General features: G+C 41.1%; 1 protein-coding gene across 4 annotated transcripts; it reads right to left on the bottom strand.

Annotated features, from left to right (window-relative positions):
• Positions 1 to 153: 153 nt before the first annotated feature.
• On the bottom strand, positions 154 to 27,892 carry trip12 (thyroid hormone receptor interactor 12). Of its 4 annotated transcripts, none has more exons than XM_085379853.1 (42): positions 27,735 to 27,892; positions 24,507 to 24,653; positions 23,965 to 24,090; positions 22,991 to 23,775; positions 17,783 to 17,888; positions 15,638 to 15,774; positions 14,806 to 14,889; positions 14,627 to 14,722; positions 14,383 to 14,534; positions 14,134 to 14,169; positions 13,929 to 14,024; positions 13,742 to 13,834; positions 13,484 to 13,645; positions 13,274 to 13,342; positions 12,984 to 13,149; positions 12,332 to 12,449; positions 11,827 to 11,983; positions 11,430 to 11,583; positions 10,468 to 10,696; positions 10,187 to 10,305; positions 9,530 to 9,737; positions 9,083 to 9,183; positions 7,227 to 7,401; positions 6,964 to 7,105; positions 6,574 to 6,765; positions 6,237 to 6,388; positions 5,982 to 6,139; positions 5,751 to 5,824; positions 5,443 to 5,642; positions 4,699 to 4,826; positions 4,281 to 4,432; positions 3,946 to 4,088; positions 3,679 to 3,835; positions 3,461 to 3,559; positions 3,260 to 3,374; positions 2,805 to 2,959; positions 2,528 to 2,692; positions 2,147 to 2,311; positions 1,948 to 2,061; positions 1,614 to 1,708; positions 1,235 to 1,338; positions 154 to 1,105 (listed from the first exon to the last, which is right to left on the bottom strand). In XM_085379853.1, the coding sequence occupies exons 2-42, from the start codon at positions 24,602 to 24,604 to the stop codon at positions 909 to 911; spliced, it is 6,174 nt and encodes a 2,057-aa protein (XP_085235979.1). In that variant the 5' UTR covers positions 24,605 to 24,653; positions 27,735 to 27,892; the 3' UTR covers positions 154 to 908. The 4 variants fall into 4 exon arrangements, with proteins under 4 accessions (XP_085235979.1, XP_085235980.1, XP_085235981.1 ...); XM_085379854.1 differs by having other exon boundaries at positions 27,714 to 27,817; XM_085379855.1 differs by lacking the exon at positions 27,735 to 27,892 and adding an exon at positions 26,405 to 26,428.

The raw sequence follows: 27,892 nt of genomic DNA, 5'->3' as shown, positions 1-27,892 counted from the left end.
AACAGAAAGACGCCAACTCTATTAAAATAAGAGCAAAAAAAATTTACCTGGTCAACACATTAGTTACAACTCTTCATTTGAGCTGAAGCTCTCGGAAATGAGGCCAGAACACAATCTCAGAAGGAGCAGAGGGAGAGAGAGCGAGGGGGAGAGAAAAAAAAAAAAAAAAAAAAAAAAAAGATAATATGAGCTCATCACTACCCGCATTCAACCAACTGCAACTTTCATTTCCACAACTTGAAGCAAAGACACACTGGGGGGAGGGGGAAGCCGAACCAAATCAAAATAAAAAATTATAATAACAATGCAACACACGAACTGGGGGCGAATATAATACAGAACAGAACGCGAACAGTCGAACTGAGGGGGAGACGTGAAAACAAAGAGCTATTCTATCAAATGTGTAGAATGAGCAAAGTCTGCAAATTTGTCTGTACAAATGATCTTTGGAGCTAAAGTAAACCTAGCTTGCTCAATGGAACCCGCCCTCCCCGCTCCCCTTCCTCCCCCGTCACCCAGTGATGCTGTCCACCACTCTGGAGAGGAGACATCCCTTTTTTTTTGTCTTTTTTGTCTTGTTTAAATATCACATAGCAATTTAAAATGTCACCCAGATGTTTTCATCTTTTTTAACATTACTCAACTACTGATATAAGATTTTACTCTCTTTATATTTTAAGTTCTGCGTCATGGAACACCCTTCCATTTTTCTTTTTTTTCCCCTCCTTTTTTTGAGAGACGGGGGCAGCAAATATATATTTAGAGTCTTAATTTTTCTGCAAGCTGCTTTCTCTAACAAGAAGGCTGTACATGTAGCCTTAATGTGTGTGATTACAAAAAAACTAAGGAGGAAGTCATGATTTCATCGGCTGCTGTAGAAGGCATTTTAATGTTGAGATGTGGCGAGATCAGGAAAGGTGGAAAGACTGCTGGCCCTCGCGAGCCGCAATCAACAGTTTCTCTCGCATGATCTCTATGCTGGAGTAGTCAGGCAGCTTCAGGTAGTTGACGCAGGTCATGACTGAGGGGAGGAAGTCGTCTGGATTCTCCGTCGACTCAAACGTCTTCCTCACAATTGTCAGAGGTGGGTTCAGGCTCCGGAAACCTGCCGTGCAAGGGCAACAGCGGGTGAGCGCGGGGCAGACTTGCAGTACAAACACATCCGAGTTTATTTGATTAAGAGTCACATGTCAGGCTCATTAAATGGTGTGCGTGTGTGTATGATGCGCCTCACCTCCGACAGGCAGTCTTGGGCTTCCTGTGACAAACTGCAGAAAGAGTCTTTGCTGTTCGGCATCGAAGCTGCTCAACACCTCAAACAGGAATCGAACTGCACGGCTGCAAAAACGGGATGAAATGGTTGAGAAAAGTTACTGTGTTACTAAAATGATCAAAAATACTCCTCTGCTTTGCAATGATGGTAAAACTGGTGCAACTAGCTGACTGCACTGTGGGTTCTGTTTACTAGAAACGAGAGTCACGATATTTCCAGTAAGAGCCAGGAATGTGGAATTGATCATGCTTTGCCACCATCAGCCAAATTCTTCGCATAAATACTGAAGAACGCTGAGATTTACAACGATCTAAAACTTAAGAGCCACAGACTGTCTCACCTGTCATGTGTGTATCCGTGATCCGGTCGACAACACTCCATCAGCGTCTTGACATCCCACGTCTCCGATTTACTGCCACACAGCAACTGGTCAAGCTAAATGTTAAAGTGAGAACGGAATGAGAAAATCCAAACTATGAGCACAGGATTTACTTTACCAAAAGTGTAAACAACTCGTGTCTATATTTGACCCATTTTTGTCTACCCTGCATTCCTAAAAACACACCGAGTGCGGCTGTAAGCAATGCTGACACACTGTTGAAAACTGCTGAATTTCATCATTACAGATAGATTTAAAATGACTACCACGCAGTAAACAAAACAAAGTTTCTTACCTCCTCTGGGTAGAAATACTGCAGGTGATGTAACGGGAAGACCGACTCAAACCCTTCCCTAAAAGACTCAAATTGTCTGGACACTCCTTCATTTAGAGTCCAGTACACCACCAACTACAGGGACAAAGCAAAACATTAAGAACAGTGGGGACGGGGGGAGGATTGATAAAAGCGTGGGTTGTTAGAAAAACTCAAATACCCTGAGGTACTCCTCCAGGTTGTAGATTGTGACTGGGACGTCTTTGCCGCCCTTTTTCAGCTCAATATTTGGGAATCCTGGAAGGGTGAAGTCCAAACCCAGGTCCTCCACTGAGCAGCCATTCATGTTCAGGCTCTCGAGAGCCTGCTGTAGCGTCTCCCTCGTCTGATGGAAACAAACGAGGACAAACAGGTTAGCAGAGAAAAGTGAGGGAGAACTGCTCTGGGTATAAAGTATGATCTAAAGGTAAGAGACACCAAAATATGTACAAAGAAGGGGGAGCACTACCAACAGCAGTATCTCTAAGTAAGTTTAGAGGCATCGTTCCACAGAACAATACTCTGGGCTAATTTCATTAAACACAAGCTCTCTGCGCTCTACCTGTGATCGGTCTTGCTCCAGCCTCTTCTTTTGGCGGATAATATCCTCCAAGTGTTGGATTGACTTGGCAACACCGGGATCAATGTTCACCAGGTCGTGGGAGCTTATAGACATCTCATGCCGTAGCATCCACTTATAAAATGGCAGCCCCAAGGGCAGATCCAGCTAAAGACGAGGAGGAGGACAGGATCAGGTCAGAAAGTTTGTTTTAACATGTAAATGTTTACAGCCTCCGCATGCTAAACGGTGTGCAAGAGATGAAAATGGAGGCCGTTACCAGTCTGAAGTCCATTATGGCTTTAGCCATTAGCTTTCCTAAGAAACGGAACTTCATTTTGATTTTGGCTATGTGCGCTGGTTTGGTCGTCCTGCCGAAGGGAACAGCAAACAGTCCTCTGGAGCTGAACATGTACTTGGTTCCCTCTTGGTTTCCTGCAAAACAAGAAGGCGGTCACTGAAAGTTAATACAAGATACTGTAACATTAAATATGAATAAAAATGCATTTCTCGCTTCCAGTCATATCTTCTTGGGAAAACTGATCAATTAAAATCAGTGGCCCCTAAATAACGACATCCTTCAAAAACCAAACTTAAGCACTTTCATTAACGCCTGACTAATGAGATGAAGACTACCTCGATAATGAGTTTTGTATTAACAGACTCGCGTCATTTAACAACACTTTTCATCATTTCCCGCACGTCTGTTCACAGTTGCAGGATATAAGCTGGTACCTTTTGGATTGGCCAGAGTAACCTCTTCGCCTCTCCAAAGACCAAGATCGGCGCGCTGAAGCTCCTGAGACACCAGAGCGTAGAACTCCTGAGTGGGACCGAGACCTGTGCCCACCTGAAAAGGAGAGGGAAAACAAAGTCCAAACTTTCCTCCTATTTTCTTTCAGAGTTTGAGTATTCAGATACGAGAAACTTAAATACCTCATTCTCATACTGAATCTCGAGCATTGCCCTGGAGCTGCCGAGATCCTGCATCACAGACTCTGCCTGTTTTAGGAGCTCGTCGCGGTTTATCGTCCTCTGAAAACACAGCATAACAGAGGGAATCACGTGATCACATTTAGCAGGTCACACGACACAAGATGTGGATTCCAAGGTAGAAAAAGTACAGCACAATGCTTCGAAGTAACACACTGCACCTTTTTCCTGTCCAGACGTGGTGCAACTCTGCTGTCCTGAGAATCTGACTGGTTGATCTCCGGGTTTGTGTCCAACAAGCGCTGCATTGCTCTGTCACGGTCAAAGGCGGTTACATAGAATAACATCTGCCGAGTGTCAAAGGGGAAGAAGAAGGGGCTGCAGAGGAAAAGAGAGAGAAAAGTGTGTTACTAAAGCCAGGCAACAACCCCAACAAATGTAACCTTGGCGTTGCAAAACAGATCACAGACTATTCTTGTGAAACTTACCAGGACTTCCCAAGCTCAATGAGCCACGTGGGGATGTTCCCAGTCATGATGACCAGAGGGTCTTGCAGCTGACGATTGGCTTTGGCTGTCAGTTTACTGTTAATGAACTCATTGGTAGAGATAATTTCCTTACACGCAGCGTTCTGTACAACAAAATAAAATATTAAAGTCAATGTTACTGGAATATTTTATGTCCCAACACAATGAACAATCCTAATTGTGTAAAGGCCTGTGAAAACATTTTCTTAAGGACGATATTTGGTGTTCAAAACTCTATCAGAAACAAACACACACTAAGTTCCTCACTGTCAGAATCCTGTCCAAAGGAGACTTACATCATACAGGTAGAACCAGTATCTACTGATGGAGTGCAGGACCCTCAGCAGCAGGATGACCTCTAAAGAAGGGTCATCAAAAGTTATGGTCTCTGGTGGCTCCGAAGTGAGGTATGTCTCTAAGGGATTGATGACGCTGGGACATACACCATCTGGGAGCAATGGGAATAGTTTTAATCAAAACATACACATTTAGATTCAGTAGAAACTGAACAATAAGACCACAGATCCGCTCACTTGCTTTTTGATTTCACAGTTAAACTTTGCAAAGGTGACATCAAATGTCAGATGTACAAGTGTGTGTGTGTGGCCTGCTTGACATTTCAATGTCAGTGACATCAAGTATTTCATAGCCAGCAGGTGAGGTTTTAATGTAAAACGAACAAAGCCTTACTCCTGAGATATCCAAAATTCTCACCATGCCACAGCTCATCCTGCTTCTTGGCGTTGCGGGGTGAGGTTTTGGTGGGAGCAGTCTGGGCTCGGCCTCTCTTGCCACCCACAGCATCTTTGCTTCCATCCTCGTCCTCCCTCACAGGCTTATACCTGTTTACAGGATAAAAGAGAAAATGGTCTCCATGCTTTAAGAAAAAAAAACAAAAAAACAAAAAAAACATGTACAGTCCCAGTTTTACTTCTAAAAGGCCACAGAGAAGAATACGTCTTTGAAAAGCGGGGCATCCTGGTGTGTTGCAAGCCTCTGTAAAGGATCTTCACTGGTTTTAAGTGGCTGTTTCATGCCTTTTCCCTGTCACTCTGACCTAGAGCAACTAAAGCAGTAAACTCCAATATTTTAAACAACAAACAATGGATTGGATTTATATAGCGCTTTTTAAGGCACCCAAAGCGCTTTACAATGCCACTATTCATTCATTCTCACATTCACACACTGGTGGAGGAGAGCTACAGTTGCCCTGGGGCAGACTGACAGAAGCGAGGCTGCCATATCGCACCATCGGCCCATCTGGCCAACACCAGTAGGCGGTAGGGTAAAGTGGACACAACGACCAGGACAGAGCCCGGGTATCGAACCGGCGACCTTCCGGTTGCAGATGCACTTCCCAACCCCCTGAGCCACGGTCACCCCCCCAAACCCTTTAAGAGACTTTGAATCTTGATTGTCATGAGATATTTAGTTGGTATAAAAAGTGGTTATTTATACCATATTGTGTGTGTTTTGGTCCAGATGCCAGCTCGGCCAAGTGGGTTTGCCTCATCATCTGTTGACTCCCGTTCTTCTTCTGCCTGCAGACTGTACTGCCGCACAGCCTGGTACACCGTCATGTTGTACGGTAGCAGGTGGTCACCAATGTAGAACTGCAGTCTGTGACGTACGCTGCCTGAATTCAAAAACTGAGCCGCCTGAGTAATCAAGAAATCACATAGGAGGGATTAAAAAGATGCATATCTACAGAGGATTATATAGAAGCACACGCACAACCATTATTTGGCATGAATGGAATCGCATACCAGTGATTCGTCTATTTCATCATCTGAGCCATCATCATCACTGTCTTCGTCTTCTTCCCTGATTCGGCCGTATCCTGTGGAGACAAGATTTTAAATTTACAATGCAACCTAACAGCGAGTTCTGAAAAATGGCTAACAGCTGAAAAACGTTTGGTCTCTTGGACAATGCAAAGTGCCCTGCAGTGGGGTTGAAGCACAAGTTGACATAAACATTCTGCAAATGTCTCTCACCTCTGACAACAAGATACCGCTCAATGGCTTGCACCAGAGCCAGAGGGTCGATCTTTACAGGTCCCCCTTTCCACTGTTTAACATTAGTGCAATCTGGGTGTCTCTGCAGCTGACACTTAAGCTGATGTGTGTTGAAGAACTTGAGTGCCTGAGACCCCCTGAGGAGAGAGTGGGAGATTCATATCAATTAAAAAAGTACACCACACCAAAATGTGCACAAACAGCTGGAAACAAAATGTACGTAAAGCCACAGACCTGCTGCCATTGCCGTTGCCACTGGGAAAATCGTGCACCTTGACAGGAAATTGCTCCATTTGGCTCAGACAGCTGTTCATCTTGTGCACCATGGCCAAGTAAGGTGCATTCTCAGCTAGATCCAGGCGACCTATGGGCTCCATTCCTGGAGGCTGAGACAAAATGAGGGAATTTAAAAATAAAAAGTTAGAAACAAACCCAGCAAACATGCTTCCACCATCTTCCTGTAAAACACATTTATTAGAGGAAACCGTTGATTCTAAAAACAGATCACTGCAGAACTTTCAGACTTGAGCAGAATAAGATAATTTAACAATAATATATGTTTTAGTCTCACCGGACAGCCACCGAACACATGGAGGAACCTTTTGAGCCGCACATCACGACTCAGCAATTCTCTGTCTGTGTTGGCGGTCAGGTAGACCAACAGCTGCTTCACCAGCCCACTGTGCTGGATCTCAAAAGACGACACATCAGATTCTGACACAATACTGGAGATCTCCACTAAGCACTCCATACCACCGTCCACCTGTGAAATGCATCAGATGATAAAATATTTCAGGTATGGGGTTTAACTATTGATAGTTACTTTGTACTCAACAAGTACAACTACCATCTTCTTCTTGGAATACATCTTATAACTTTAAAACCTCAAACAAACCAACCCTGTACAAGGTGTTGCTAGCTGTTCAATAACTTCTTTTTCGAGGTAGCGCTCATGTTTTACCTGGAGGTTGAGTTGCTCGGTGGCTGTGCAAAGTCTCTGGAGGACATTCAGTGCAGGGTTGCTGCCATCCACATTTTCAGAGTTGAAGTAGCGCTCCACAAACTTAGTCGCTTGGTCTTTGATCCAGGCCTTAATTTTGTCTCTACAAATGACAAAATAAATAATTCACTTGTTAAGGACGATGGTTTAGCCCACGACGGGAGATTTGGATAATATAGGAGTAAAGACAAAGCTAAGCTGTCTTCGTTAACTCACAACCGTACCGGTTATTTGAAATTGAGTCCTTGGGAGGGGCCCTTGCGAGGCCACTCACTCCTGCTGTGCGCGAGGGCTCAGAGTTGGCATTGTTGGTCTGAGCACCCAGCTTGCCCCATGTCTTGGGATTGAGACTGGCCAAGAAGGATGATTTGGGTGACTGAGTACTGGTAGGGCTCTTAGCTAAAAGGAAGAACAGGAGAATTATCAACTAATAACATAAAAAATATTTGATTATTATAGATTTAGCTCATTTGGGGTTGGTTTTGGGTTTTTTTTTTTTTAATAATACAAAAAAATAAATAAAAGGATTATGACTAAACAATTCAGTGTACCAAAAGTTACTGTACACCAACAGGTTCTGATCAACACTGTAAATATTAGCCGGCAGGTATTACTTTAACACAGGGATGTCAAATGTACAGCCCTACAATTATATCCGACCCGCTAGATAATTTCATGTGTCAGTTATTAATGGTACGTTTGTACATAGGAGCCGAAACTTCAGCCCTGCTGAGAATCCATGCAGGCAGGGGGTGGGACTTTATTTTGGTGGGCAATCCAACCAATCAAATGCAAAGACAGACTGGGATCATCCCATTGTGTGAAAAGGAGGAAGGGAGGTAGATGTTCCCAAGACAGCATGTGTAGTGGTGCAGACCAGCTACACAGAGAGACAGTCAGGAAATGAAGAAACGAGCACAGGCTACATGACATTAGGAGCTGGATAAAGTGATACATGCTTTTATTTTCAGCCATTTTCCATTGTGGAGGACAAAAAGTATTACATTCACAGTTCAGTGTTAAGTATTACATAAAATAAATTATATAAAGTGTCTTTGAATGGAAGAGATGCAGAAATGTCTGCATGTGGCACAGAGCCATGGCTCAGTGTTTAAATGAGTCTCACAGCTAAGGAAGTCATTTATAATTCTTAACTTCTTTGATCTGCTGCTCACCACAAGCAAGCACAAGCAGAAGTTCTAGACTTGACTGTATTTTCAAAAGTTTTACAACTTTTCCTACTAATAAAAAACCTCCCTCATGGCTATTCATACTATACAAAGTAATTGAGCAATAAACAATTAACCTGTTGAACCCCAATGCCCCCAGAGGTGAAAGGGAGAACATCTGGTTTTACTCCCAGATCTGTAATTTAATACAGATCTCAGAATCTCAGATAAAAGCCCACAAAACGGATTCAAAACCACTAAAAAAACCAAATGACCAAAGAGCAGGTAAACAGATTCCGCAAAAAGATGCAAACACAAAGTGGGCTTGTTTACCCGACGGCGCGTACACAGATGTGCCCCCAGGAGCTGAAAACCGACATTTCAGAGATTCTGAAACCGCAAGTTTCGCACCCTCTGACAAAAATTCACTGAACCAGCAGCAAAAGAAGACGTTTGAAAAAACATTGTCATGAATTTTATCTTACCCTTGTATTAACAGGGAAAAAACAAAAACAACCAACCAAAACAAACAAAAGAAAAATCCACACCACACTTCCTGCACAGCTCTCTTGCTCTCAGTGTGCTTCCAGATCACTTTTCCATCAAAAATAGATGATGATATTTTTCTGCCTATTTTGCTTGCTTGTTACGCACCATTCTGCATTGTGTACAGTGTTGACAGCACCTAAAATCAAAGTGAGCTGCATGTGGCCTGCAAATGTTTGACACCCCTGCTTTAACATATGCATCAAAACAGTAACAAATGTGCAAAAAACACGTTCAAATAATATTGTCAATCTGTATAATATAATTAGTCTCATACTGATCTGAGTTCAAGAGTATGGTTCAGAACTTTTTCAACAAAATTATTGTAACATATTTGTGTCTCAAAGTGTGTCTGGGACACTCACCCTGATTGTCTACTTTATCATCATCTCTTGGTGGCGAGTACTTGGGCCTTCTAGGTCCTCTTTTAGGTAGTCGTTTCCTTTTTAAGACATCACTTAACCGCCTATGTGCAAGAGAAAGTTATTTATTTCATGCTCTTGTGGTTATTTATAAAGATATTTGCTCTTCCATTAACTACAGACATACATACATACCCTATAATGCTTTGATAAATAGTAACATGTATTAATTGCAGACAATATACATTATCTGTGCTCTGTTTACATTTTTAAGTAGTTGAGCAACTATTTGACAACAATATTTGCTCTTAATGACTTAATTACTTTGTGTTTATGAGCTTTTCTTCCAAATACACACTGGATGTTTGGCTTTGCTAAAAAAAAAAAAAAAAAAATGTATATCGTTTCCTTAGATAGCCAAACCAAAGCCACATATGGCCTCAAACTCACCCTTGAGGGCTGAGGTCCAGCGAGTCGTCCATGCTGTGCTGGAAGCTGGGTGAGCCCAGGTCAGGAGTTGTATTATTAGCAGATGTGGTGGATGCAGTGCTGATGGTGGTAGTGCAGAGACTGGCGGTGCCACTAGGGCAAGCCTTTGGAGGACTAGTGACCAAAAAGCTCTCAGACTCTGCCAAATTCTTCACTTGGTGCATGACACCTTGAAGACAAAAAGAAAGTATTGCAAAAAAAAAAAAAAAAAAAAAGCCTTAAAAGAAGCACAATACAGAGCTCCACGCCAGCATAGAGCTCTGGCTGAGGACTGGGACTCAATTCACATTTCAGGTAATTCAGGGAATAATGCATCAGGGGAAAAAATGCAAAGGAAACCATTAGCATCAATGCACCATTGCCACACTTGCAATATAGTAAGGTTTTAGGTAAAGTCAGCCTTAACTGTCACATTTTACTATCTTATTTAAAAAAAATCTTTGCATTTAAAGCTTTAACAATTTGCATCCACAAACATTAATTTAGCTATGACATCATACAAAAAACTAACACAAAGTGACAGCTTCAGAGCATACTTCTTTTACAAAACGCTTATACTGTCTTATTGGTGTGATGAACAGATAAGAAACCACAGTTCTCCATGGGATCATACACTACCTTCTCTTCTGAAATAAACACTGAAAACATCTGGGAGCTTCTGCATGAGGATCTCAGCCATCTGCAGTGAACCCACTACAATCTTCAAGTCCTGACTAGATAGCATGGAGGCAATGTGACTGTAGAAATAAACACAAGACAAAGGTCAATTTAATTTAAAATCCCAACACTGGCCCTGTTGTTTCTTTAAAATTCTTCCTTTCCAACATCTTTAGCCTACTGTAAGACCACAACCAGATTTAATATCAGTGCTAACAGGAGCCAGTAGCCTAGACTCTTACCTGGACACAGCATGGTTCCTCAGCACATCCTTCAGCAGCTCTGCATCAGCAAAGTAGATGATCCTGAGGATGGCTCTAAGGCACTTGTGTCTGACAGCTGGGCCAGCTGATGAGCTGTACACCTCATACAAGACCCCGAACAGAGTTTTGATAAAGCACTTTGCCAGCTCAGGGTCCTCCTTCATCAACTGGGCTCGTGCATCTTCACGACGGACCTCTTGGTGGCTGCCTAATGATAGACATGGAACGGGTCAGATTAATGCCATTAACCATATGCACTCAATAACTGCATAATGATAAAATGAAATATTTCAGGGGTCTGTAGTAGAGTATAGTAGTTGTTTAGTATATACCTCACTGTTTGGGTCATAGTTTAGTTCTCTTTTTGCTGTGGCCAATTAGGAAGCTGTAAAGCCCCCCCCCCACACACACACACACACACACACACTATCCTTAAGCTATAATAACAGCAGTAGCTACAAAATTTAAGTTTAGCTAATGTGTCCGACCATACTAGCACTAGCTGAACTATTGTTATTGCCATTTTTCTGAGTAACTGTTAAGCTTACAGTGTGTACTGAAGCAAACAAATTCAATTTCAATGAAGCATACCAAACAATCTGGGGCAAATGCTCGTGCTGCTGCACCACTAAAACATTGCATTTAACAACGAAGGAATTGTTTCAGGGAATTTTTTTTGCTTTTATTTTTTGGGCCGTTAACCTGTCACTGTTAGAAATATAGCTGTGCGACTCCAAGCTGATTATAGCTACCACCCTCACAAGACAAAAAATAAATAAATCTTCATTCATTAGGCACTGAGAGCTTATTTAGATTTTCAAAGGACTTTTCCTTTTACGAGCCTAAAATAAGTCAACCCAAGGAGTTTGTTCCCATTCTATTCTCTGCTAAAATACACTCGTCTTCACACATATCTTCGTCACATATCATTAGTAAAATACCTGTGTTGGGGTTAGCAAGAGGGTTAGGTTTCCTCTGGATACCACGTGCTGTTCCTGTGTCTTCATTGATCTGCTGCATAGAGTTGAAGTCAATTGTGTATACGCGGCCGAGGGTTGACAAGCTGATCTCATCTTCCCCGTTCTGGTGGGCTGTCTGCAGAGCAAGACAACCACACCCAATATCAGTGAGAGATATACAGATCTATACCCACACATGATCCTAACACATTAAATATTCTGACACAAGGTTTAAAAGTCGACCCATTATTCATTCTTTAGTTATCCTTTATTGTAGCATCCTACTAAATCATTATAATATATTACAAAATAAATAAAATTTCAACAATGACTAAACTGATATGACATAACATAATAATAACAACACAGTAATGTGTACCTCAATAATGCGGCTGTCAATGCGGTTGTAAGGATGCCACAGTCCCCGGTCATCCCTCCACTGCCAGATTGCTCCCTCTGTTGTCTGGACACTGCCCTTCTTAAGCATTACATCAACTGCAAAGATGCCTTCTCTGGGCAAGCAGGGCATCAGCTCACTGAAAGGGAAAATACAGAGGTTACCCAATGCAACAAAAATGTTATAAACAAAAATGCCACAAAGTAATAAGCTGTTGTTTTAAGGAAGATTCCTTAAATTACATGAGAAAGATATGCACGTTTACACACACACACACACACACACACACACACACACACACACACACACACACACACACACACACACACACACACACAGAGAGAGAGAGAGAGAGTGGTAAAACACACTGACGCCCATAGTTTTGATAAACTATGTGCAGCAAACAAAATAAAAACATTGCTCAGGTGTCTGTATGTCTGCTAGTCTTTAATTTTTGCCACACTGCCCAGTGTGACCTTAACAATACCATATGAGTGAGGTCAGCTCGTAGAGCTCCTGGGGGCTCCGGGGTACCAGTTCAATCTGTTCCTGGCAGCTGCCATTTGACGCTCCACACAAAAGGAAACGCAGAGTTTCTGCTATGTCTAATTAGAAGAGAAAAAAAGATAAAAACAAACATTTTCTCTGTTAAGTGTTATGTTTCAAGTTCATACACACCATAATAACACTACTGATAAAAATAAATCAATGGGTTGCGCAATGAATAAAATAAATTAATTTCAAGACATGGCAATTCTTTTTAAATCATTTACAAAGAGCCATAGGACTGCAAACGTTCACAAAAATAGCATTAAGTACATGTTTAGTGTCACATCTGTTTGGTTTGCTGGCAAATAAAGACTGCAAGTTCACAAGATGAGAAACAGCAAATGAAAAGCTTTATCATGTAGGTTGATGTAGCTGTTAGCAGGACCACTATTGACAGGCAGTCATAATTTGGATTTCAGTAATTTTGTGGGGGGAAACAAGTTACCAAACTGTATCTAGTAACTAGCACGTCTTAAATCTATTAAAAATATGCTATCCCGTAAAGTAAATACACTGTAAAACCAAAAAGGAAAAAGCCAATACTGTCAGGGGGCCTACTAATGTGTGGCCTATGTGCAAATGTTACTCACTCTGTTTCATAAGCTGGACTGCCAGGCATGGACAGTTGGAGCACATAAGTGAAAACATGCGCACAACCATGATGAACATCCCCGAGCTGAGCACAGGAGGAGTCACTACCAACAGCTGCTGGATGTTTGTCAACAGGTCCCTTGATGCCACCTCCTGCAACAGGTTCTGTTGATTTGAACGGAGAAGCATAAATGTACATTAAGAGGGCATGTGGACTACAAATCTCTAAATGGCAAGAAACAACTGAAACAGCAAACATGGTCTACCAAAAACAAACTGAGGTACAGACCTCTTCATGCTGAAAGTTGTCCACCAGTCTGGCGAAACAGAGACAAGTACTTTCAACTGACTTCTTATCCTAAAAAAGGCAAGAGAATAAATGGTGGATAAGTAAAAGATTTACCACATTAAATAAATGACCTCACTGCTTGACCCAAATCAGACGTAATGTACCGTTGTTGCTAATGTCAGATCAGTATCCTTTATATGAAAACTGTACCTGATGAGTAAGTCTCTGAGTCAACAGTGGCAGAGAGTCAGCAACAAAGTGGAACTCATCTGGAGTAATGCTCTGGCAGCAGTTGGCTGCAATAGCCAAGGCATTCCTCTGAGCATTAATGCTAAAGAACTCCAGGTACAGGAGGCAGTCAGCAAGCCCACCCTATAAGGGATGACAGGTGAGGATCATTACGACTAAATGCGGCTAGCAGAGAAAAGACAAATTAATGGCACAACAAAAAGACAGCGTAACACTTACGGCCTGCAAAATGGCTTTGCTGTGTCGCCTTGACAACATCTCCAAGGCAGTCAGGGCCTGCTCTGCTACGTCAATGAACTGAATCACCTGAAGCTGCAGACAAGAAAGTCGAACAATCCATTAGCATATGAGAAGGTCACTGTTATGAATTAACAAGTGATTACTGACAGAAAGTGCCATGCTTTACCTTCTCCAGGAAGACAGGAATGGCATCGACCACCACAGCAGAAGATCGAGGGAGGGCCTCCATCATGTAAGTGAGTGCACGCGAGGCATGGTTCATCTGAATGCACAGAGCAATGATGTGAAGATAATCAGTTGCATGACCCCCCCCCAAACAAAAAGTAAATAAACCAACGACATTTACAATAACAGAAGCCAGTCATACTCACAATATCAAAGTTATGCTCCATTTGTAACAGTGTAATCTGCGAAAGAGCAAGCAGTTACATGGAATTAAATAGCATACATGTGAAAAAATAAAAAGTAACTGATTTTCTGTCAACCAATATTTACATTACACATAACTGTGGGAGGAATTTTTCCCTGTAAAACAATGAATAGGTGAGACACTGCTTCAAAACCAGGAAACAGGGCTGTGGAGTACAGGAAGCTAAACAGCCAAAGAAAATAGGACTTACCAAGGCAGGAACGACACTTTTCACAGGAAATCCACCAAGTGTTTCCTCATTGCCCATCACAAGCAACTGGCACATTTCTATTGCGGCTTGGAGTTGCTGAGACTCGTCACCTGTGGCCTGGAGGCCTTGCAGAAGCTGTTGAGCCTTGGAACCTGAAAACAAGGGAGCGATTTTTTTTTTTTTTAATTAAAATATTTTGAGTGCAACAAGAAGGCTGATGTCAATGTTAGAAGACATTACTCACTGGCTCCACTGCCTATGGTCCTGTGAAAGAGTTGAGACATGCGGGGTCCCAGGGGCCCAAAAAGATGTGGAGGGAGACCTCTGGCCTCTAGTAGAGCTAAAGGACATACAAAGCTTTATGTATTAAAAGGTCAAATATTTTTTGTAATATGAGAAATCTCTAAGGTGGTTTTAACATACCTTGAAGCCTTCCCATTTCAGAATCATCAGACTCACTCTCACCAGAGGTGGTCATGCCCACTGCTCCAGCAACCGAGCTTGACGCTGGAAATAAACCGTAAAAATTCATATTTTAATTTTTTTTATTGAAGTGAAAACAATGTATCAAATGGCCATAATTGTGTTAAGTTTTCATCTTCACATAAATGAATGGAAATCTGAATCATCTTAAGATAAGATAGAACTTTATTAATCCCTCGGGTGGGTTCCTCTGGGAAATTCGATTTCCAAAAAGCACAGCACCGACAGAAGTTACAGAATACAGAGACAAATATAAATAAAATATACGAAGGGGATAAATAGAATAAATAGGAATAAAAATACAAGTGAATTGCACATTTCAAGTATTTAGGTCTATTGCACCATTGACTATTTACAAAAAGTATTGCACAAGGTATTGTACAGTGAGGTGAAGAGGCACTACAGCTTAGTCGTTCCCCCCTCCTTTGTCCTCCTGTTTCTCCTCCCTCTCCCCTCCAGAGAGGAGTTAAACAGTTTGATGGCGTGTGGGACAAAGGAGTTTTTAAGTCTTAAGCTTAATTGAATAATGAAGTGAATAATTAACTGACATTTTCAAACTGCAATGTGAGTTATTATAAAAACATGGTGTTAGTTAGTCCGACTTTTCTAGTCTATAATTATGAGAAAGATCGGAGCAGAAATCTTAGTAGTTCACCTTTTACTTTAGAAAAACCTCTTAGTACATGTTCAGCTACACCCCAATCACACATCATTCCAACATTTGAGTTATTTCTGGTTGCAATAAGTAATCTTAATTTGTTAGCGAAAGTACCTGAAGCCCCTTGTGATGCATCATCAGTGCGAGCGGCTGATGAGTTGGCCCCATCTTGGTTGTTGTCGGAGTCGGCCATTTTCTCCTGTCGGCGAGCGTCGGCTGCCCCGCGCTTGCCCAGGCCTGAGCCCCGCCGACTGTTACATGCGTACAAAGAGACTCTGATTATTATACTTTTATAGTGTCAAACTCCAATGCATTCTGTATCATACGAATACATAGCAGTGGTTCCCTTGGCTAGTGATTCTACTATGGTAAATTTGGATCATGCAACTGAAACAGAGGCTTCCATGCATAGTTATTGCCCTTTTATCAAATGCACGTTAGAAGTTTTCATGTTAAACTCATGGGCATACTGCCAACCATGTACATTGTGCAGGATTGTTGTGCCACCTCATGTTGTAAAGGGTGGTAAAATAAATTGGGGTCAGTTGGTCTGATCTATAAACACAATGAAATACCAGTTTGTACCTTCTGTGATGGAGACATTTTTCCCCAAAATGCCAATTTGCAGACCTAAATATTGATTATTTAAGGCCACTCAGCTGATACAAGCTGCTAACCCGTTCAGCTTAAATGAACTCTAAACAAACACAATGACAGCATTTGCACAAAATCGTTTCAGCCTTGATGTTTGTTGTTTTTTTGTTTTTTTACTGAAATCGTAACAACAGACTTTGAGTAGTTTTTTTCTGTTTTGATGAGAAGTGGCTTCACATCCAGTTCAGTCTGGGTGGAGCTCTGCTACTGACAGACACTGGAGCTGATGAGGCGTGTGCTTTAAAATAAAATATCATTAGACCAAGCAGATTTTAAAATGGCAACATTGGTGTAACATCATGAAATAAAGCAAGGGATCTTTAAGTTTTCATCTTTTGTTATTTAAAAGTTTTAATATGCAAACTGATAAAAAGTTTAAACTCAACCCTTTGGCCACCCATCTGAATAAAGCAGTCACACTAGCAAAAAAGGCATCAGTTAGGTCCCAGTAGACTACAACCAAGAGTTTAATATATGTAAGCTAAGGTGTTTGGGTGAGTTGAGTCCAATGAATGAAAAAAAAAAAGAAAAAAAAAAAGTTTAGCAACTACTTACCATGATTAGTCATTACCGTAATATAGTAAACATTCCAACCTTAAAGAGGACATGAAACACTACATATATAAAGGCTAATTTACATCATGGAGCCCTGCTCTCAAAAACTGAAATAGATACAATGTAGACCTAGATATAACATAACATAGATACACTGTCTGTGAACTGATTGCATCATCTAGGGGCTGTACAAGTGATTTTTTTTTTTTAGTTTTAGTGTCCTTATTCTCACGAAGGTTTCTGTCTCTGGTTAGCTAATATAAACTAATAGAAGTCTATTAGCCGCAAACCAGCCGACCAACCACATGACCCAGCGTTCTGTCCTGACAGAACATGGCACTACACATGTTCTCAAATCTTTAAGCGCTTATTTCTTAAATTCAGCTTCACAGACAGCATCACATTTGTCAATTTTTGAGAGCAGGACTCCAGGATGTAAATTATCTTTTATATTTTTAAGAGTTTAATGTCCTATTGGGGAAATAGAAAAGAAACAGAGGCGGTAGAAGAAATGGCATAAACTAGCAGATGTGTGTTTTTTTTTTTTTAGTAAAGCCTATTCTGAAATGCCAACTACTGTTGGCGTTTGGCACCTTAGCCTCTGTGAGAGTTCTGCAGGTGCAGACAGAGGCACAAAGAGGTCCAAGCAGCACAATCCTTGGTCTGCTTTGGGCGATCTACAGGAAGAACTTTGTAGGACAAAAGGTACCAACCAACACTTGACCATAAGTGGACCAGGTGAGGGACCCTCAGAGACAAAGGCACAGAAAGGCCACCACTAATGATCTGTCTGCAGATAACCTTTATAGACCAACTTCTAGACAGATATTCCCGACCAAAAGGCTCTTTTCATCATTCTGGCTTAAGAGAAAAGACTGACAGCACAGCACTAGGTCTCATCATTAAAATTAGACTGCAATCATTTTAGATGCTGAATAAATCATGAATATGCATTTCTTAACTTTAGTATAGCTTCAATGATGTGCACATTCCTTAAAAATAAATATCCAGAAGTAACATGCATTTTTGTTTTTTGTCACTGTAGTGTACCTGGTGCTGGCACAGGAGCCCGTGGTCTTCTGGCGTGTGCTCCGCCGAAAGTTGGGGAGCTCTGCTGGAGGAGACTCGCTGCGCTTCTTAGTGGATTTTCTCAAACCTAAAATAGAAAACAGTGATTATAACTTTTGGACTGGGCCCCAACAGTGGCATCAAATTCTTTCATTTAAAAACATCTTCTACAGGAGGTGAATCAAATTTTTTAATTAACCCTTTAAGACCTACCATAGAACCAAGTCCACCAGAGCTGATATTATATTTTTACATGCTGTAGTGCCATTTTGGGAGCATTTCAAGTTGATATACATCAATACAACCATTATAGCCCAGATTTTAATAATATGTCTGCATTAAGTGCATAGTAATTATATAAGTTGCAAAAAAGTGCAATAACCTACAAAAAAATTGAAAATCATTTTTGTTTTTTTAAACATATATTTCTAGTTAGAGAAATTTAAGAGGCCTATCTCTAAAAATTGTAAATACAAAAAAGTTGCACAAAATAGATTCCCACCACAGGAAATTTATTTTGTGTCTTCATAGTTTTATTTTTACTGCAGGAAAAACGAAAATAAATATTATAATGCAAATTTGCAAAAAAGCAGCATATGCATCAAAATAAACTATTTCCAGCAGTGCAATATGAGTCCTAAGCATCCCAGAAACTACACAGAAAGTTATAAAGTCAAACATAACTTTTAAAAACACCAGTAAAGGCTCATGAGGCCCAGATGGTAAAAAACTACATTTCCGTGAAAATGACGTCACTTCTGGTTTCGGGCAGGTAATGGCGGACGTGAAAGTTCGCTCTGACGTCTATTCCAACGTAGGAAGTGTTATGAACAGCTGATCGGATTGGCAAAGCGTGTTTGTGGAATATTATGTTTTTGTTGCTGCAAGCGCTTTTTATGCACTTTTTGCAAAGCTATATGTGGAAGGAAACCGTGACTTAGGACAAGCTGATGGCATAAGATGTAAGTACAACTCCTCCGGTTTCATATGCAAAAAAAATTATTGCGCTAGCTCACGTGGTTGCAGTGCTACCGGGATTTAAAAATAGTTACGCAAAACAGAGCATGCCCGCTCCGACCGGTTTTAAAGGGTTAATTATTCAATAGTAAAACATGTAAGAAGTTTGGGCTGTGGAAGAAAACAGAAAACATGCCACTACATTAGGTTTATGGTTAAAAATCTGTGAAAACACAGTCAACACATAAAAGCAAAGACTGATGCTATAGTAAAGGCCCACTGGTGTTGCCTGTGTAGAGCCCTGCACCACAGACCAGTGAGTATTAATAGCAACACCTATGGCACTATGACAAGACAACCTTCATGCTAGGTCTGTGACTCATAATTCAGTAGCATAAAAATAAATATTAACAGAGTTAAAACCAAATGAATTAAACATTAAAAATTGACTTCTGGACTTCATTTGACCTCATCTTCATGTCCCACTTGCTACTGATTTACAACATGTCAAACAAAAAGGTCCATCAGACTTATTTCAGTAAGTCTTCCAGGGGGGTAATTCACTAAAAGCACATACTTGTCCTATGACACAGGCTGCTGTAACGTGACTAATTTAATATGATCAAAATGTTCTTTCGCACTGAAAAGCACACAAAAACATGCTGCAGCACTGTACATGCTTACTCACCATTACAGCATAAAGTAACAGAATCTGTGTATTAAAAGGCAGAGGCGGACAGATATGGATATGGCAGGAGAGATGAAGTACTTTCCTTTTGACAGAACCAGCTCATGATTCCTTCCCTGCCCTCAAACATAACTCTGGTCAGCTGGTGGGCCAACACACCAAAGCCTACGAAGGAGGGGTCTCTATTTGGGCCATAGCCCATGGAACAGAGCTGACTTCAGTTACTATCCTTTCACCCATCTAGAACAGACTGACCCCACACTGACCCCTCTGAGTTCAAACTCACTTCACCAGACATACCAGATTTTCACTAATACATTTGTGCAAATGGTCTATATAGGCTATCAGACAAGCTGGATACTAGAGCCAATGTCTTCCTAGAAGCAACTCTTGCAACTCTGTGGCCATTTTGGCAACACCTTGAGGCAGTTAAATGAAGTCCTTATGTAAATGATTGGAGAAAGCCTGAGTATAAATTTTGATGGTCACCGGGACACAAAAACTCACCAAATATAATTATTAGCTAAACCTCATTTAAGTAGTACTTTTATTACATATACACAACATGGTTGTCACAATACTGGAATTTCAAACTTGTCAATACCCAGGAAGATACGCAAAGCCATTTTTGGTGCCATGGGGGCGGGGGCTGCTCCTGTATCTAAGTACTAGTAGCCATAGCTACTAGCTGCGTTCACTTTATCAAGGAAGTTAGATGCCTTTGTTTTGCTAACAAGGTAAAGCTATACCACACCAGCAGCAATAATATGCAAGGCCCATTTTTCTTTAGCTTCGAACCACTCCTGCAGCACTTACAGGTAGTTTTGTCAGTACTGTATGTGACTTATTAATCGAGTCACAAATACACAACAGTTCACAGGGCTCTAGAATGTGACCAAATTTTTCAATGGTGTGACTAAAAAAAATAAAAAAATAAAAAATAAAATCTTAGGTCGCACTGGTGCGACCAACTGTTCAAGTAACAAAAAAAAAAAACAAAAAAAACAAAACAAAACACCACACTTCATGCACAGCTCTCTCTCTTTTAAGAACAGTTTCCCGTCTCAAATCTCTGTTTTTGGCATTATTCATTCGCTTATTACCCACCAGTCTACCGTTGTTTACAGCGCTGTCGGCAGCTGTGGGGTTTTTTTTTGTTTTTACTTAAATGTCCTCGGACAGGAAAGCCTAATTTCTGCTGCCCAATACTGAAGAAATTTAAAGAAATTATGCAAAATTGGAGAATACTGCAGAATATTTTTAAGATTATATGCTATAAAAAGCCAGGCCAGGAAGTTTTATTCTCAGTTACTGAATAAAACACAAAGGCATCTGCTGTGATGCTCACAATTCTGATGAAGTCTCACAAGTATCAGTACTGACTGTCTGAGGCAAAATTGAATCGAATCGAAACCTTGTGAATCGGAATCTAATAGATTATAGAAATCAGTGACGATACCCAGCCCTAGTGAGTAGCCTAGGCCCGACAGAAGTGGATGTAGAGCTATGGGTAATAAGAAAAGATGAAAATAACTATTGATAACTTTTTTGTTAAGTTAAACCCCGATCCGTCTGAAATTCATAGCCAGTGCTCTGACACGGAGTCATCAATCTCTGAATGCTGAAAAATCACAGTGTATCCAGAAAATACATTATATGTCATGATAAATGCACTGCCTAAGTGTCCCCTCTCCCCACTGCGCCATCGGCCCCTCTGGCCAACACCAGTAGGCGGTAGGGTAAAGTGTCTTGCCCAAGGACACAACGACCAGGCCAGAGAGCCCAGGGATCGAACCGGCGACCTTCCGGTTACAGATGCGCTTCCATCAAGTTTAACATTGTCTACAATATTGCCAAGGAGTGCCAAAGCACTTCAAGCACAAGATTGTTATTTAATCATTTACAAATGAATATTGTCTGTATGGACAGCAATTTACCCCCCAAATAAGTGCACATGTAAAACTGCGCTGTTAAGTGATGCGGTTGAAAAATTTGGGTGCGCCTAACCTTTGTGCTGGTGCTCCTAAGAAAAAAAAATTTAGGCGCACCAGTGCAACCATGGCAAAACGTTAGTCTAGAGCCCTGGTTCAGGACAGAGTACATGTTTTACAGTTTTACTACACTGCTGCCATGTTGAATTGTTAAGTCAAGATTAACAGGCCTGTTCCAAGTTTTAGAAATATAAATCCAAACTGAGGCAGTATTCCAGCTGATAATTCAAATTTGGAATACGGGATTTTTGACTTCCCACTTGAAATAAAACGCAGCAAGAAGGGCATCCGTTGTGCCCTTCTTTATCTGGCCTTGTGACCCTCGACTCTTTGTGTCTACCTAACGTTAATGTGTGCGCCAGCGTTAGCTCCAATATTCATGATAACCGTTTTTAATACTGTTGTTGAAACTACTGACCTCTTGAATTTCCTCTTAAAGTGCTGTTCTGTGTTGTGAATGTCAATTGAGGAGAAAAAACTTCATGCAAATTCATGTTATAGATATGATAAGCCACAAAAAGTAAAACAAAAAATAATAATACACTGACCTCTCTCTCTTCTATGATAACTAAAGACATGTTTGCCACAATATAGCTGAAACTGTTGTGAACTTCTGCAGCACACATGCAAAGGTGGAGCAATGTGTTTCCCATTTCAGATACTTGCTCTTTTGGGGGAGGGGCAAGAGAACCAGCTTTAGTGTACTGTGCTAAAACTCAAAACATCTGCATTCATAGTAATTTACAGAGCAGTAACTGACTATACTAAGTTTACAGGACTACCACGATATAGACCATGTTACAAAAAGTCTTGTTTACTGCTGATTGAGCCTGCCATACCTGTGAAATCACTGACAACTGAATGACCACCAGTATTTATACATCTCCGGTTTCAGGCTACTGGTACTTATGCCTGAAATATGAACCAGCTCTGTGCAGTCCACACTCAACATGTGTACATGAGACATCCTAGTCAAGACACAAACTTTTTTTATACACACTGTGTTACAGTGTCACCAACTGTACTTATAAATCATAAATATATGAATTACACTAATGTCTGCATATGGGCCTTTTTGAATGTTTTCTCTGCACAATTTTATCTGAAGTTAAAATCATGTGTATGCTTTACCAGTTATGCTGGAATATGTCTAATACAAAAACAAATACATTTATTCCCAGCAGTTCAGAATAAGGTTTTGTATCTCATGATGTAACACTTAATCCCTGGAAAATAACACCTCAATTCAAATATCAAAGACCAATGTTCCAAAAGATAAAAACAAACAAATAAGAAAAATAAACCCACAAGCCAAATCCTAACCCTCTTTATAGTATTAAGTTCAATGGAAAGAAAAATTAAAGGAGAGCTCTATTTAAAACAACAACAACAACAACAAAAAAAAAACAAAAAACAACAACTTCCCTCCGTGATAGTCAACTATTCTGAACAATAGAAAAAATATAAAAACAAATATGAAAGAAAAATTTCTGAAGTACAAATGCTGTCCTCATAGAGCTAATAATGCAGACGTACACAGTAAATGTAACTTACTTGCTAGCTTAGCTTGTAATCCTGATGGCCCAGGTTTGGAGGTCTCAGTTTTGGATGATCCAGGCAAGGACAGTTTGGGTTTTGGCAGATTGACTTTGGGGTTGAAGCGAGCTGCCCACTCAAATTTTGAAGAGCTGGCAGCTTTGGCCTGCTCTTTGTCACGTGTACTACGGCGTGGAGAGGGGCTAGATGCTGAGCGGGAGCGACGTGCCTTGGACTGGTCTTTTCCTTGTTTGACTCGGGCGCCTTGGGTGGTGGTGCTGTTGGTGCCTGTGGTAGAGGAAGAGGTGGAGGCAGAGGAGGAGGAGGAGTCTGTCACGTTGCTACACCCAGCTTTGGCTGAGGCGGCCGATTTAGACGCCAGCTTGGTGGGTTTTGCAGTTCTGCCCTCGGTACGATTGGGGAGGGACCCAGCGGTGCTACTAAGACCGGGGAGAGAGTCTGCTTTTTTCCGTTTTTGGATTGGCGAGGCCCCAGCGGCCACACTCTTCTTGCTCTGGCCTCGACCTGACGATGCAGGCAATTCTGAAGTAAGTGATCTCTTCTTGGACTTAACTGGGCCTTTCTTGGTCTCTGAGGTATTGTCTCGGGGTGATGGGAGTGATTTCGGCTTCTTGGCAGGGGTTGGGCCAAAGGTACTTATTTGGTCAGGAGCTTCACTTCGCTTCAGCCCTCGGTTGCCTTCACTCTTAGATTGGTGGCCTGGTCGCTCTTGTTCAGATGTTCCTGCAGCCTCTGGGTCGTCTTGCAATACAAATGAAGCCACGGACAGAGTAAGACCGCTTCTGTTAGGGTGGAAAAGACACAGAAGTCCATCTTAGAAGATTTATGAATCCTAAAAAGCAGAGCATTGCAATGCCACATTCACTGCCCTTTTTTTTTCAGATTTTGATCAAAGTCCAAAAGGACAAAAAAATGCATGACCCTATTTACACACACATACACACTAAGCACCAAGTAGAAAACACAGGTACCTTCTTGAGCTGTGCCCTCTGGACTGGCCAGTGGCTGAGCTGGCTGTGGCTTTGGGAGCCTTAGAATTAGGTCTTCTACTTTCAGGTGGGGAATTTGCTTTATGTTTTACCTGCTCTGACTGCAACCTGTAAGGTTGGAAATTAAAGAGCACGTAACAGTGTGGGTGTCTGTGATTAAGTTACTTATAAAGAGACTTGATCAATCTCCAAATCATTTTGCCTGTCTCCCTCTGCATATAATCTGGCCATTATCACGTCTGGAGATTAATGAAAAATAAAGCTAAAAGAGGGTTAATTACCGACTATGACAAAAGAACAAAGATAAGCTTTTCCTTTGATTACATAGGACAATTTTACCATTCAGCAAGTTTAAATACCAATTAACTACAAAGAGACACAACCCAAATACAAATTCCCCTCTACGAAACATCATTTCATCTATTGCTCTTTCAAGAAAGGTTCAACAACTGCTGCCCACAAACTACGGCTGCCTTTTAAATATTCTGATTTTAACTGGACAGTAAGGATGCAGATACACTCACCTTCCAGCAACTGTGTGGTCTTGTGGCTGGGCCGCAGCAGTGTTCCTCTGTGAACGGCGCAGTGACCCCCCTGGATTGGAATTAGGCCGGTTGGACATTGGCACCTCTCTCCTGAAGGGACATACCCTTTCTAGACACTACCATTCACTGTAATAAAGGAAAAAGAGACCACAAAAGAACATTAACAAAATACAAAGACCACCCTTAAACCTGCACCCTCTCACCATCACCACCAAGTTGTCTGTGGTTTAAAATAAGCTGCCGTCTATTGAGATTGCGTATCATTGAACCACAGGTTCACCACTCTGGCCCCTTTGAGATGATCAGTGGCAAAACTTTCTCAAGACTGGGTGGGGGTTGGCAGCAACACCACATGCTAGTAACTACATCCCCTCACAGCTGAAAATCAAAAATGGGGAACTAAGAACTTTTAAAGACTTTATGCTAACTATATTACTGTGGCCCAATATGACCCGTTAAAAATAACTAAATCATAGCACAGAGCACAGTTCGTGTTCCTAATCTCTCAATAACAGTCATAACAAAATGTATACTTCTCTGAATAACATTCAGTAAAATACAGCAGTGCTGTTAATATTAAACCTTACTGCCAATATCAAATTTTACTGAAATGTTTTAGTTTTTCCCCCTCCCTGTGCTCCATGAATATCATCAAGTACCCTACTTACGCACAGTATAATACATTTTTACACATTGGTACCTTTAAATCTTTGTCAGAAAGCACTACTGGAACCTTTTCACATACTTAAAATCATCAAAAGGATCATTTTACAATTTCCTTACAACAGCAAAAGATTCCTTTGTGTATTATTAACCAAGGTCACAGCCTAATTAAAATAAACATACAATACAGTAGACTATAATTTAATTCTTTTCTGGTTTCAGTTTAAGTCCTAAACTAACTGCCAACAGCAATTATGCTTCAAAATGACTACAGCATTGTATAAAATTTATCTATCTGATCCAGTGTGCTTAGTGTTAGGGGTGCAGTACAATCTTAACAGTTTAATTGATCAGAATAGTACAGAAGTTTTCTTTTTAACATTAGAAGTGAATGCATGTATCTAACTCACAGGAGTCAATAAAGTGACAGTACTGATAAGACAATTGATTAACTTGATCTAAACACATACAGGAAGATGATTTCATTATTTGCTAGACAAAAACCATTGAATCCCTAAATAAATATGTTTTTAATTTTCTTTTCAAAAGCATCTGACTATTTAAGTCACAAGTTAAACTATGATATCACGGATACTGATGATAAAAATACGCCACACTTGCCAAGCTCACTGGGCCATGTTAGGCCTGCACTGACAGTGCATCCTAGTCTTTGTTATTCGTCCATTCTGACAACTGGTGTTCCCCACTAGAGTATAATGGTATTAGTTAAGCTCATCAAATGATTTACAGCCTCACATAGACCATCGACCCAGTTTATTTTACCACATAACTAAAACAAGAACTGAAGTGTCCGATTTTTTTATACCCATGATTTACAGAGGCCTATATTTCTGACGTAGTTGTCCACCACCGACTAACGCTAGCATGTTTAGCCACTTAATATCCTAGCAAGCCCCATACATTTTAACAATACCTCCATCGTATCGGTTTATTTATACAGAAAAGCTTCACACATCCAAAAGCGAAGCTTGTGGCGTTTACATCTTGAATCTAAAAAAGAGAAAACGCTAGAAGACTTGCTAACTGCGGACCAGCAGTTAGTTAAAGTTACGCTGGCTAACGTAGCAACGGTTACACTGAAATGCGTAGTTGGCGTGCCGGTGTGTCAACCTATTCAGCTAGTACCCTAGCCAAACAAATTGTCACATTTGAGAAGCTAGCTTGTTTGGGTTACGAAACGACATAATGCTTACTAAATGGCAAATACGCCCCTCCAACTGGCGAATAACGATCGGGTTCATCCGAAATTAGCTTCACGTCGAAAAAAGGCAACATCGACAAGACCCGTCTTTCGACAGCGGTTTAATGTAATAAAGCTAGCAGGCTACAAGTAAACTAACGCAAGCTAAGTTGGCAGTCAGATTGCCAGGACACACAGCTCTGTGTACGTGTACGTGTGTGTGTGTTGTGGTGGTGGTGGGGGCTGACAATCAAGTTTAGAGAAAAGAGAAATACGTTTGTGTTTCGTAAGCAAGCTCACCGTCTACGATTGATGGGGGTAAATAAATCCAAAAAACACAACTGTCACCTAGACATGTAACGACGCTGATACAGTTCTACACTCTCCATGCAATTGTCAGCGCGAATTGTTATGTACAGACAGACTCCCAACTAATGTTGGTAAGCTATAAGGATGGCTAACAATATTTTCTGAGCTGACTTAAGGCCAGTGCCTCCCTCTCACTACTACAGCGCTGGCTAGCCTTTTAGCTACTGTTAGCCAGGAAGACAAGTTGACCACTAACAAACAGCGTGCCAACACAGCGCATGGTTCTTGTTAAGACTTGGGTAAATGGGACACATAACGCCAAACAACTCATTCAACTACCGTTAAAGTACCTTGCTCAGAATTCAAAGCGTCACGGCTAGGTTATCATTAGCAAGCTAATACTAGCCTAGCCACAGCGAGGGTTTCTTCAATGACCGTTCTCTCGCAAACAGTAAGCTGACAAAAATAAATAAATAAACAGCCGGCTATTGGCTTTAAAATACCTCGCTGTTTTCAATTAAGCTGGGAGCCGAGGTAACACCACATTACTAACCCCGTCGAGACCGAATTAGCAGCTACAGGACTGTCGCGCAGCTTACGATGTTTAATCAAACAAGAGCGTTATAGCTGTTACCAGCTAACCTTGGCATGCCAGCTAATTAACGTTAGCGAGCCTTGTTGTCGATGGCTAACATTTTGCCAGCTCGACAGGATGGTTAAAATGATTTGTGTTGAAAACAGCGTTTTTGGCAACACCGCACCAATTCAGTGTTTATGATAAAGTTTTGATCAAAATTTCCCAAACATTAACAAGTTGTCTAGCTAGCAGTTAGCAAGTAAACGCTAACTAGCAAAAAGAAATGGCCCCTGATACCTTTAGACACAAAAAAACAGGAAAGCAGGACCGGGATTCGAGTTATTTTCGCAACACCCATTCTTCCGATGTATTTCGAGGTTAAATACTGTCAAAATCCCAAAAGACTACAGGTTTAAATGTCAGTGAAAATGTCTACCTTTTGGTATAATGTTGTTACCTATTTGTTCCAGTGTTGTAGTTGTAACAGACAGTGCACCAGCTCCTCTTTTCTCTCTACCACTGCTAGTTTCACATCAGCTGAGGGGCCTACAACCGCAATATACCTCCGCGTGATTCATCCGCTCCGGGACTAGTTTTCTCCTTATTTTCTGTATC

The sequence above is a fragment of the Rhamphochromis longiceps genome, linkage group LG14 (assembly GCF_057381845.1).
Source record: "Rhamphochromis longiceps isolate RC_006_pf linkage group LG14, R_longiceps_female_GT1.1, whole genome shotgun sequence".
Lineage (NCBI taxonomy): Eukaryota > Metazoa > Chordata > Actinopteri > Cichliformes > Cichlidae > Rhamphochromis > Rhamphochromis longiceps.
The sequence above is the reverse complement of the archived record's forward strand: the minus strand, read 5'-3'. Positions and strand labels throughout refer to the sequence as shown.